This window comes from the organism of the source record quoted next, unplaced genomic scaffold, assembly GCF_019419815.1.
Source record: "Pyrus x bretschneideri cultivar Hongxiangsu unplaced genomic scaffold, Pyrus_bretschneideri_v1 Contig5, whole genome shotgun sequence".
NCBI lineage: Eukaryota > Viridiplantae > Streptophyta > Magnoliopsida > Rosales > Rosaceae > Pyrus > Pyrus x bretschneideri.
This window is the reverse complement of record NW_025999787.1, coordinates 6,934,448-6,947,702: the sequence shown is the minus strand read 5'-3', so window position 1 is coordinate 6,947,702 and position 13,255 is coordinate 6,934,448. Positions and strand designations below refer to the sequence as shown.

Here is a 13,255-nt window from a genome sequence, read left to right as displayed (position 1 = left end):
AGAAAATTATTGATTTTCTGTCTAACCTAGGCTGACTAGGCAAACTAGGCAGACACCCAAGCGAGTCTAGAGACACTTTCTTAATTTTCCAATGCTTAGGGAATAATCGGGGCAGTGACTAGCTGTCTAGCACCTAGGAGGATCCTAGGCGGTGCTAGGTGAAATTTTTATAACAGTGTTTCGAAGTCGAAGCACTACAATCTTCGGATTCTGACAAACTTTATATATTTCGTACTCTCAAGACATGACTCAAAATTTGACTAACAAATAATAAAAAGATAATAGAAAAAACTCTTCTATTAATCCCTTTATACGGGTGGGATGCTTGAGTTTATATAGAACTCAAGCCACCTCTTTTGAAACATTGTATAGTTGCCTAAAGTTCCAACAAACATATACAACTCATGCGATTGAATTGGAATTAAAACACTACTATTATTTGTTCATTCACATGTAAAGTAAATATTATAAAATTATAAATTAATATTATAAACATATAATTTCCAATATGAAATTGGAGAATAGAGAATCCTACTCCGAAGAAAATACTATCTAGTCAAATACTTTGTTTAACGATCATGAATTCGTGATCCTTATTTCTAGGTGCAATGCTCTAATCCTTCGTCATTTTTCAGTTTTATTTGCTTCTGTTTTCTTCTTCTTCTTCACGTCCTCCTTCCATGCCAACTCGTCCTTCATCATCATCACCTACTAATTATGACGACGAAACGGCTTTCCGTGTAGTTGGATGGGTTATATTCGTATTATTCTTCTCATGTGTCGTATCTATTTCATGTCGATGTAAGTGTAGCGCCTGCGCCTTTATGCCGAAGCACAACTTCACCGCAGCCACATATCGATCATCAACCTCCTGCTAATTCCAGTAACCCTGCAAGAAATAACAATGTTCTTCATCTTAACCAGCCTCCTGCTCCCAATTTGCATGGTCTTATTGATCTTCCTCCACGACCGCCCACAAACCGTACACCGCCACAGCAGGCCTCGATTGTCTTCACTGTTAAAGTCCCACATCGGTGGGCGCAAGAAAACCAAAACAGTTTAAATATGTTTACCCCACTTTAACTAATACCGAAGCTTTTGTAATAAAATCTCACACTTGACGGATTGGGTAGGTGGTAAAGTTGTGGACAATATCGGTGTCATTAGAGTGGGTTGGGGTTCGGGTCCGTGCCCTACGGACGATTTGAACTCTTAACATAGAGATGACTGCTGAGTTCGATTGAAAACAAGTGGGCCCAACGGAAGCCGACCTTTGAGTTTCAAGGTTAAGGTATCTAACGGGATGGGCCCGGCGATCCAGCGATCCAGAAATCCAACATTCATGCGTAGTACTACTGGGACTATTACTAACGCTGCTACTGCTACTGATGAGTGTGTAATTTGCTTGGATGATTTTGTGGACGGACAAGTGTGCCGGTTGCTTAGTAACTGGCAGCATTCTTTTCCCAAGCTATGCATCGATCAATGACTAGCCACCGGGAAACCCTACTGTCCCGTTTGTTGTGCTTCTATTAAACTTAGTACCATATCTTACTCAAATGGTTCTGTAGTTTAGTTATTTTCCTACTTTTATGTTGTAGAGTTTCTTAATTAAATGGTTTTCTGTAATTTAGTTCTGTCCCATTTGTAGCTAATTTTGATGTTGAAAGGCGAGTCTTGGCGCAAAAGGACGGTTGCTCTTTGTGGCTGATTGATCACGTGGTCTAGTCATGTAAATAGTCTCTTTGCAAAAAAAAAAAAAAAAAAAAAAAACCCAACAAGAGTACCGTGTCTTTTGAACGAGACATATGAACCTTTCTTATGGACAGTTCTGGAAATTGGGATTGCATTCAAACGTTCATAACTTCACCAATGTCTTATTAAATTTCACTCGAGATATTAAATTATACAAGGAAACTGGTGGTTTTAAACCTGACTCTGTCATGTCCTTGAGCAGCATTTCAGCCTCCTCCCACTTCCCATCATTACAGAGAACTCCAATGGTCGAACTGTAGCTGGCCACATTCGGAATCATTCCGTTCCTTCTCATCTCTTTGAGCAGCCTCAGTGCCCTGTAAGAGCTACCTTCTCTGTAGTAACCATGAATCATCATATTGAATATGACATCATTTGGATTCAAATGCTTGTCACTCATTGATTTGAACAGCTTCGATGCTTCCTTCATATCACCTTTTGTGCATGACCCATGAATCAAGACACCGTAGGTGTAAACATCGGGCACCACTCCGGCCTTCTCCATGGAAGAGAATATCTGAAATGCTCTTTCTGTGTCACCAGATCGAACCAAGCCATCGATCAAGATTGTGTATGTCACTTTTGAAGGAGAAACGCCTCTGTCGCTCATCTCTCTCACCAAATTGGAAACTCTTGCAGAATTTTGTGCTCTAGCAAAGCCTTGAATCAAAACATTGTAAGTCACCAAAGTTGGAGACTGTCCACTTGACTTCAACTGATTAAATAAACTCGAAGCCCTGCCCAACTCTCCGACGTTGCAAAACCCCTCAATCAGCGCATTGTACGTAACTACATTCGGACTAATACCCTCCCTCTTCATCCGATTCACAAAGTTATCAGCTTCCCAAATCCTCATTTCCTTGCACAACCCACCGATCACGGTGTTGTACGCTACCACATTGCGAGCCACCCCTCTTTCACGCATTTCATCGAACAGTTTCAGGGCTCTCTTCACTTCCCCATTACTGCAACACTCATTGATCAAACAAGTATAAGTACACACATTCGGAACAACCCCATTACTTTTCATCTTCTCGTAGAGCTCGAACCCATCTTTTTTATACCCTTTCTTGAAAAACCCATGAATCAAAACAGTGTAAGTATACTGGTTAGCAACCAAACCAACCTCCTCTATTTTACAAAACATCTTCTTGGCACGCTCCAAATAGCCATTTTTGCAGCATCCATCGATCAATGTAGTGTACAAAACAACATTCGGCGCCCAACCCAATCCCTCTAATTCAATCAAAAGCTCAAATCCCCTATCCAAATTGCCGGCCTCGCAGCAACTTTTCATCACTATCCCAAAACTATACACATCCAATTCAACTTTGCCCTTAAACTCATCGAAAACCCGCCACGCTTTTCCGTGATCTTTCGCCTTCACGAGAAACCCCAACAGATTATTGAAAGTGTTCGATCTCGGAACGAGGCCCTGCTCAACCATCTGCTTCAAAAAGTAAAGGGCTTGCTCCGGAGACTGAGATTGAACATGGGCATTGACTATTGCTTCGTATAGATGGCCGCAGACGGAGGTTGGATTCAGATTGGGCTGAGTTAAGTGCCCGAGGAGGGAGCAGGGAGTGAAGAACGGTGAGGAAAGGCGGCCGGAGAGGACTTGGAGGAAGAGGGACTGGGCGTGGGAGATCAAGTTGGAGGCGAGGAGCTGGTGGAGAATGAAGGAAATGGATTGATGGGTGTGATGGAAGCCGCGGAGGATGGAGGAGTTGAAGATTGAGAAGGCTTTTAGTGGCGGGCTTTTAACCATTTTTTGAATCAGGAGCTGAGCTTCCCTCGTTAGCGACATTTTCCGGCAACGTCGTTATTTGATCTGCCTTCTTCCGATCAGGAACTTGGATTTGGTAGTTATTGCATGGCCATCGCAAAGTGAGCCGCGTCAAACCCGCTTACAAAACGGCTTATGGTGACTATAGCCCAACGATTCGGGTAAGAGAAATGCTCTGGAGAATATTTTGATAGTGGGACTCCCAGTGAATTTTTTGATATCTTCTAATTTTGATATAGTGTTTTTATAATATTATCAAGAAAATTAATGTTACATTATGCATAAAAAAAAATCTTAAACTTTAATATAATACTCATATTTTATGATAAATATTTATTTGTAATCATTCATGTATTTTTTTATTACAATAAAAAAAATCGCCCATGTTTTATAATAAATACTTATTATAACCATTATATGCTAAAGTTTTTGTCATGTTTTGCTTTCAATAAATTGTAGTACTTTATAATATATGCATTCTTCTATTTTGTATTTTAATATTCTCAAATTTTCAATACAAGTATTGTTCTTTTAAAAGGTAAATAGACACTTAGTTATATGATATATAATAAATTTATTAAATCCGTCTAATCCTCCTAGACCCACCTTCTTGGTGTTAAGTTCTAGCCTGCCGCCCGATTAGCCCTTTAGCAAAAACATGGACCACATATTTTTTTCACGTCATCATTTAACAATCGTACTGGAAAGCCTCTCAAGTTTTGTCAGTACTGCATATTAGACAACAGTATTTAGTTTAAAATTTTAAGTTGTTATAGAGGCAAACCGTATGTATATGTATACCTTGTCTTCCTTTTTCTTCGTGATCAAACGAATGAAATTCTGACTTAAACAATGCAAATCAAGCTAATATATTTACACACACACACACTAACCACACATAATTTTATTTTTCACGTATAAATTCTACTTTTTTGGTAACAAAATAAGATGTACTTTCTCCTCAATAATAAAGAAGGCGTTGTGGACGAAGAACTAACACAATTAAACAAAATTCTCGAGCAATTAATTTTGGAACTACAAAATATCAACAAAGAACAGAATTACAACAAATCGGACATTTGCTGGCCGTAGCAAGCCACTTCTCGATGCATTCTTGGTGAAACGTATGCTTACACTTAAGAACCCGGCACTTGTCTCCTTCGTCGAACTCCTCCATGCAAATTACACATTCATCGCCGCAAATTCCTATTTTTTTGTCCAGTCGGTAAAAGAAAGGTATACCGAAACACATTTGCCGCAACGGCTTAATTCGGACTCGTCTTCTTCCTCCTGGGTTTAGTACTTGGGTTAATGTTCCGGATTCGATGTCGTGCGTTTGATTAGCTCGTTGGTCGACATTGGTCTTGACGATCAAAAATATAAGTATGGCTACTAATGGGATGAGTATGGCGAGTAGGAGCAGTGGCTGAACTTGTGCTGCTGGTGGCAGTAAAGGTGGTGGAGAAGGAGGAAGCGTCGGAGCAGCCGACACCATGGCGAGGTTATGTGAGTGAAAACGTATGCCACTGTAGTTGATCTGTATACCTTTCAAGTTAGGAGTCGTTGCTGTTTTGCGTACAAGGATCAAGGATTGCTACAAATTATATAGTACTTCAGGAAATTGTATTGGTAAGTCCTAAAGGAATAAGGAAAAGAAAAGAAGAAAGGGAAAGTTTCTAATCTAGGGTTTTGAAGCTACAGGGTACACCGTTGGAGGGGTGCGTGTGTGGGTAAGTTAACATATTAGCAATCCGAATAACGTAAGGATAATACCTATATGTGATGGGATGTGATTTATGTATACACTCATGCCTCTTCTGCACCCTTTACAGATAGAAATAAAAACACAATGTACATTTCATGAACTCCATTATTTTTTAATTATTTCGAGAAGAGACAAAAATACAGAACCAAACAAACTTAGCCCAAAAGCAATCAAACTAAAATTTTAGAATTTGAGCCGTGGCCACAATAGGATTGTTAACTAAGCCAAAACTATAAACCGACACAATCGATAAAACTTCGAAGTAATTTTAGATTCGTAAAAGTTAATTTTAGTACTTTTATAAAATCAGTTTCACAATTCAGGCACTTCTATGCTAGATAAGTTACAAAATTTTATGCACTTTTATATGATCAATTTTACACTCTATGCACTTTTACATGATCAATTTCACAATCTATGCACCTTTGCAAAATTAGTTTCAAAATCCCAACAATCCTGCAAGATCATATTCAAAATTCCAGCAATTATGCAAAATCAGTTTCAAAATTTGAGCACCTCTACAAAATTAGTTTTAAAATTCTAGCATTTTTGCAAGATCAGTTTCAAAATTCTAGCAGTTCTGCAAGATTTGTTTCAAAATTCAAACACTTTTGTAAGATGTGTTTGAAAATTAGCACTTATGCATATCAATTTTGAAATCCCACCATTTGTGAAAAATTAGTTTAAAAAATCTCGTACTTTTGCAAGAGTAATTTCAAACTGCAAACTCAGTTTCAAAATTTTCAGCACTTCTGCAAGATCAACTTTAAAATTCCAATATTTTACAAGACCAGTTTCAAAATTCCAGCACTTCTGCAATATCAATTTCAAAATCTAAGCACTTCTCCAAGATTAGTTTCAAAATTTTCATCATTAATTCAAGATCAGTTTCAAAGTTCCAGCATTTCTGCAAAACCATTATCACAGCACCAGCACCACACCATCGTTATCTTGTTTCCACCTCCAATCTCCCTTGGAACTTCCTTTAGTAGCAAAACGCGTCAATCAACCAACCCAAAATCCCAGAATCCAATTCCATTTTCTCAATCTTGTCCATAAGCTATGTACCTCTAGATTTTGTACTACTGCAACAAGTCACTTGCACTTGTAGCAACCATCAAGCAATGAAGGTCGGGGTAATTAAAAAGAAAAACAAATTAAAAAGTTAATTAAAACTGTGATGACGCTCGTAATCTCCACAACCATTCAAATTCAATGGAAATTGAAATTTAAGCCCCAAACGAGAAGTGACTTGCCCCAGGGGAGAGGAGCACTCCTCTTGCCCTTCCTTCACTAACACAACTTTGTTGTGCTCCTCCTGATCCTTTGTGCTTTAGGCCGTGGTGGTCGGTGTAGAAGCCGAGAAGAGAGAGATGAAACGGAACATAGAAATGGAGACGAAGAGAGACGATGGGGGAGAAATGGGGTAGGGGTTTAAAAGTCTTTTTCTAAAATTATAAACATGTTATTAATACTTTTGAGATTTTTATTAAAATATGGATAGGAAAATAGGACAATGGGGTGAGATTATCAGGACTCTTTAACAAATTGTTTATGAAGATAAAACCAACGATAACTAAACTGATCACCAACTAACAGGTTTTGGTCACTTATGCTATTAGTTTGAGGCTTAGATGTTGTATCATTGTTGGTTCAGTGTATAGTTTGGGACCAAACTGCACCGTGCTGACTCCTAGCTCCCCTTTGCATGAAATGTATACCACGCAAACTAGACAATCCTTTTTTCTAAAAAAACAAATTATTATTGTTATTGAGGGGATGAGAGGGTTCTAGACAATTACAATAATTTTTGTTAAGTCTTGCCTGCAGTGCAGAACCAACACCAACAGCAGGACCCATGGCCCTCCTTCTTGCCTCAGATCTCTCAACAGCAACATCAGACCTTGTGTTGATCAACCTTCTGATCTGCTTACTAAAGCTCTTCATCAGCCTTGTCATGGTGTTCTTTGCTCCAAACTCATCCAATCAGGCTTGTTTGGTTTGTGGCAGGGAGTGTGTGAAAATAAATTTAATTAATTCAGAATCTTTTCTTTAACTATAAGAATGTAATTTCATATTGTAATTATATCGTAAACATTATATGAGGTTAATACAAGGAGTCATAATTCTATAGTTTTTAGCTCTTTAGATGCCAAAAGATCCTTAAAAATCATTACAAGATGCACCAATTGTGCATTTTTATTTCAAAAGCCTCAATGAACCCTCCACAACTTGCCAATTATTGTGGTACTTCTTGTATGTGAGATATATTATGCTTACCAACATGTCCATGTCCATGACTTGCATTGAACCGTGCAATGACCCTTCACTGTATTAGTGGAAACAATTATATGAGTATGCACCCTAATGTGGATTTGATCCCTACGATCCTCTTCTCTTAACAACAAACAATTTAATCTACTAATATTATCGCTTGTGAAAAAAATTTATTTGCATCGAACCAAAGTTACCAAACAACCTCATCAACAGCAACAAAAATTTATCTCAATCATCATTGGACTTACCAAAACAAAAATATAATATTAATGTAATTACCACAATATAGAAACTCAATTAAGACTAATGATATTGCGCAAAACCCTTGAAGAAACTACAGAACTAATACCATACTTGGTTGGTGCGTCTTTGATTCTTTGGATATTGACTAGCCACAATTCCGAGTACACGCACCGCAAACAGAAGCACGACAAAGGGGACAGTGCCTATTCCTTGGCAGCCATTCGTCGATGCATTTCTGGTGATACATGTGGTTACACGTGGTCAGCCGGCATACGTCCCCATCCTTAAACTCCTCGAAGCAAATTGAACAATACTCCTGATCTTGATCACTACAAGTACAGCCTTCACTTCTTCGGCAACTATTCCTTGTATATGTGAAAACCGTCGAGGCTTGTTCTGGTGTTTGTGCTTCAAGATCTTGGGTTTGTTCATCAGTTGGGCTATTTTGCCTTTTACAGTACAGTAGAAAGACATAGATGATGCTTAAGGGCAAGGTTACTCGCAATATTATGTGTACTAATTCTGATGCTATTGATGATGGAGGAGGAGGAGGAGGAGGAGGAAGAGGAGGAGGAAGCGGAGGAGGAGCCGCGGATAACATGGGTGGATACTCGTTTACAAGAGGATTTCAAGTTATGAAGCTGTCAATTGGGAGACTAAAGTAAAAGGCGAGAAAAATATAAGAAAAGTAAAGCTTTTTTTTTTTAAAAAAAAAAAAAACAAGAAAAGGGGCCAGAAAAATATTAGAAAGGTAAAGCTTTTTTATTTTATTTTATTTTATTTTTTATTTTTTATTTTTTATATGAAAAACAAAAGGAAAAAAAAACAAGAAAAAAGGTAAAGCTTTAAAGTTGGGGTTGGTAGCCACCATATAGTGGACGTTTGACCAAACTAAGTAAGCTTGCAAGAATCTATCACTACGTGGATTATTTGGTTTACCCTTGCAAAAATGTAATGAACAAACTTTCATAAGCTAGGATTCTAATTCGGAGTTTACTACATATCACACTCTACGGTTAGGTTAGTGGCTTAAATTCAGAAATTAAACTAATTGTAAGAGATGATTTATATAGTAATACAAAAAACATACATTTGAACGGTTTGTAAAAATGTGCTAGTGTGCATTTTCTAGAACAACCAAATTTGAAAGAAAATGTTTCGGCGTAATGAATGAAAAATTGACATTTTCAAGAATAGAAGTGGAAATTAAAGAATAAAAATAAAGAAAACATTGTCGTTTGATAAAACTTTACTACCAAACACGTTTCCATATTATTTTTAATATATTTTCTTTCTTAGACAATCATTCTTGAATTAGACTGACAAATTCATTCTCAAATCATAAAAATTAAAATATCTATTTGTTGTTATTGTTTTCCACAATAGTTATGGAAAAAAATTGTAAAGGGTTACCAGATGGCGATAGTGTTTTAAAGCTTAACAGAATAAAATCAAAATCTCATATTTACAATGGGAATTATTATTGGCATTCTAAAATTCTCATTTTTCTCTCCAAACTTTATATATTTATAAATAAAAATACACTTATGAGGAGTGCAAAATGAGATTTTTAAAGTGCAAGTAACAATTCTTTTTACTATAAGCCTTAAATAAGATTAATGGACAATTTTAATATTTAAAACATACATTAAGAGAAATATTACAAGTACAATAATATAGACCATATAAATCTCCCAGTCTAGATGATGATCTGTAATAGTAAGGACACCTGGACACTTACCTGGCGATCGAGCCATATATCAATGCATTGTTTCCTGAACCTGCTCGTTCCTTGTTTTGGTTAGAATTCGGATCATCTTGATCTTCATAAGCTAGTGACGATCCTAGACCAGGGAGAATGAGAGGTAGCTAGGATCCAGAGCCAAGAGAGAACATGCACAGCGGTATACGCAGAAGAAGATTAACAACGATGAAATTGATGTATAACGGCGAAGAGGCACGGACATAGTGTGTGAGAAAGAGAATTTATTTGAGAATAGGGTCTCACGTAGGAAAGTTTTTGAAAGTTTTTAGTTATATGGAATGGTTCCACTCCTAATTGTATCAAGATCTTTTGTGAGGAAACCCAGCACGTGGCTAGATATGCAAATGATTAAGTTGGGACAACTTCATGGTTAATTAGTAGTGAATCATTTAGTCATTGACCGAACTCTCGATAAGAATTTGATTTGGTTTGTGTTCTTTTAATTGAATTTTAATGTATGCGCTTTCCATTCCTTTTAATAGTAAATTAGAAAGAACACCCTAACAACCATAAATTTTATAAAAGAGCACGTCAATAGCTCAAAAATAATAAAATAATAAATAATAAAAACTCCTCAATTATCCAGTTGTCATGTTCTAATTGATTATTTGTTGTTGTGTGCTATTCTTCCAATTGCAAAGCAAGAAGGTTACTTTCCTAAACAAATTTACAAATGAATTTGAAGAATATAAAGATTGTAAATGGAAAGCGTACATGTGACACGCATTTTGGAGCATAATAATTCTATTCCTAACAAATGATACTTTATGCTGTTTAATACAATATTCTAATAATATTTCTCTTTACCAGTAAATAATTTTATGTTTGAATCTCGTAACAAGTTTGAGATCAAATTATTCCGTCCACCTTTTAATGTAAATATATTGTTTTATAAAAAAAAAAAAAAAAGACAAATAATACTTTATGTATAGAATTAAGTTACACCATAAAGTTTCCGTTTTAACGAAGGGGAGTCATCTATAAAGTTTCCATTTTAACGAAAGGGAGTCATCCTCAAGGGAATTATTTTAAATTAAGAACTATATTTATTTGTTAAAAACATAGTTTTAAGGTAATCAACTACTCAAATGTCTAAATTCAGAGGGGCAAAGATCTTAAACTTTTATTAGAAAAATTATTAACAAAAATACTGTATTTGATTAACTTCTTTTATCTACTTTCGTAATACATATAGTTTTTGTCATCAAAATATTCAATGTTTGATTTTTCAGAGTCAGTCAAACATATATTATTTCATTTTGAATAACAAACGTGTAAATGAATTTCTGTAAAACCTTTTGTATTAATTTTGGGACATTAATGTATAACTTAGTTTGCGTTTTGTATTCATTGAACGTGAACCTTAATTATTTGACATATTTGGGAAAATGCATCTCAAAAGATAAGCAGCTCATGGTACATATTCACTTTTGTATACAAATAATTACATAAAAGGTTATAAATCTATGAATTACTTAAATGGATTAGTTGTCCAATTATGGCCTATCCCAAAAGGATGTCTTTGTGCAATGTTCAAAAACGAAATTATAATTTGAAGGATTTCTTTATTGTTTCAGCTGAGGATCGGTACATTGTTGTGTGACACTCTTTTTCCCTTCGACTGAGTTGAAATTCCCGGCAAGATTTTTATCGAGACTCATTATGCACTCTATCCTTAGGTTGTACGTATTCTTCGTTATTTAATGAATATCGTACCGTTTCTCAAAAAAAAAAAAAAATTGAATATAAAGATAGCAAAATTGGGTTTTTCCTATATCAGTACACCAAAGACAAAGTGAATCATACAACAAACCCAACTTCAATTTTCTTTTGTCTTCGATCGATCACAAGCTTCAGAATGTTTTACGTGAATTTCTTTGCAGCAGTTTTTGTTTTCACCTTTATGTGTCATGGTAGTAGGCACGCGAGTGGTACTAGAGATGTGCCCTTTCAACTAACTACAAAGTTTCATATAGCCCAGATCATACACAGCTTCTTAACCAAAACGATGAAATTGTGCTTTCGATAGACGAACATTCAGATTCTTCTTCCTAACTGTCTTAGAATACATGTGTGTGTGTGATTTCATGTCCCCCATGCAAAAAATTCACGTACCTTTTTAAACAAAAACAAAAAAGCTGTGTGTGTAGCTTTGTTTGCAGTTTATCTTGTACTTAATTGACGGTCTAACATTTTTTTTACATATTGCAGGCACTGGATTTAGATCCATAGAAAGATATGGTCCTGGATTCTTTGGTATTAAATTGAAGATTCCAGCTAAGAAGACCACTGGAATCATCACAACCTTCTACGTAAGAACTCCATACCCGTCTTCTTTTCAATTCACATTTTCTAGCCATTACTACCTCAAGTTTTGACTTGTTTTTATGGCAGTTAATTTCGCAACCGAATGATGATGAGCAACGACATGAGGTGGATTTTGAGTTCTTAGGTTCTGATACACAGCATTATCTGCTAAGCACAAATGTGATTTCCAATGGCAACTTACATAGAGAGCAGCAGTTTGCTTTATGGTTTGATTCTGCTGCAGATTTCCATTTTTACCAAATTCTGTGGAATCGACACCAATTAGTGTAAGCTTTCTTTTCATTATTTTCTTTCAGTATCATATTCGGGTTAAGTTTGCGATATTTTTTCAATCAAGTATGTGACAGATTCTCATTAATTTACGCTTTCTAAAATTTATTTTTCAGGTTATTTGTGGATGGCACCCCTATAAGAGTGTTGAAGTATGGCCCAAGTATTGAAGGGATTTTTCCAACAAAACCCATGGAAATACAAGGCACTATATGGAATGCAACATGGGGATCCCAAGGAAAAGCAGTTAACTGGGGTGTAGGACCTTTCCATGCCTACTATCAAGGATTTGGCGTTGATGGGTGTTCTGCGAAGTTGAATAATCCTCGAGAATGCTATAGTCTCCGTTATGAGTGGAACAGAAAAGAGTTCTGGGAATTAAACCAGCATCAGCAAAATGCATATGAACATGTTAGAAGGAAGTACTTAACATATGACTGCTACACGAAAACCAGCAGTCCAACCCCAGAATGCAAGATCAACTACTAGAAGTCTAGAACACATTATATCACGTTTTATCTTGTCAAACATTGCGTGATTATAAATTGATGATTATAATTAAGTAAAGGTTTTATCTGCACCAAAATGTGTACATTTCCTGAATTGAACAAAGATCCAAAGCAGAGTTTGACTATTTCTACTTTGTTTAGGGAGGTTTAAATTCTTTTATATTTCGATCATTAATTGGAATTTGTATAAAAGACAAATTACATGAAATGTTTGACAAAAAAAAAAAAAAAAAAATTACATGAAATGGATTCGTCTTTGAAAAATGAAATGTATAATGAAATCGAATAGTATATTAGTTGAGAACAAACGTCTGACGGATAAATTCTCACGTTTAGTTAAATTTGTCATTAACGCAATTTGAATCTAAAACTTCTAAGTAAAAAAATTATGTAAGACTTTGAGTCCTAAATTTAATTTTCTAAATCAATTGAGTTATAAAAACTTTGTGATAGCACTGCTAAAAATCAAACTCAACAACTCGGTAGGTCCAAATCCAATCAAAACAATTGGCCCAATAATGCATCATACTATACCTTGCAACCAAACGGCAACGTTT

The 13,255-nt window shown here is 35.9% G+C and overlaps 2 protein-coding genes across 2 annotated transcripts; one reads left to right on the top strand and one right to left on the bottom strand.

Moving 5' to 3' along the window:
• Positions 1 to 1,791: 1,791 nt before the first annotated feature.
• On the bottom strand, positions 1,792 to 3,741 carry LOC103954307 (pentatricopeptide repeat-containing protein At4g11690). Its single transcript, XM_009366122.3, has one exon. It carries the CDS (start codon positions 3,560 to 3,562, stop codon positions 1,859 to 1,861), a length of 1,704 nt encoding a protein of 567 aa, XP_009364397.2. The 5' UTR covers positions 3,563 to 3,741; the 3' UTR covers positions 1,792 to 1,858.
• Positions 3,742 to 8,302: 4,561 nt separating this feature from the next.
• On the top strand, positions 8,303 to 12,678 carry LOC103933457 (putative xyloglucan endotransglucosylase/hydrolase protein 1). The gene is made up of 4 exons (XM_048569324.1): positions 8,303 to 8,429; positions 11,803 to 11,903; positions 11,986 to 12,185; positions 12,306 to 12,678. Exons 1-4 carry the CDS (start codon positions 8,303 to 8,305, stop codon positions 12,676 to 12,678), a joined length of 801 nt encoding a protein of 266 aa, XP_048425281.1.
• Positions 12,679 to 13,255: the final 577 nt, after the last annotated feature.

Bases quoted from the DNA above. Each gene is read 5' to 3' on its own strand.
- LOC103954307 (XM_009366122.3), bottom strand. From the start codon at position 3,562: ATGTCGCTAACGAGGGAAGCTCAGCTCCTGATTCAAAAAATGGTTAAA.
- LOC103933457 (XM_048569324.1), top strand. From the start codon at position 8,303: ATGATGCTTAAGGGCAAGGTTACTCGCAATATTATGTGTACTAATTCT. The intron at 11,904-11,985 runs GTAAGAACTCCA...TTTTTATGGCAG, and splicing joins GAATCATCACAACCTTCTAC to TTAATTTCGCAACCGAATGA. The intron at 12,186-12,305 runs GTAAGCTTTCTT...TTTATTTTTCAG, and splicing joins TGGAATCGACACCAATTAGT to GTTATTTGTGGATGGCACCC.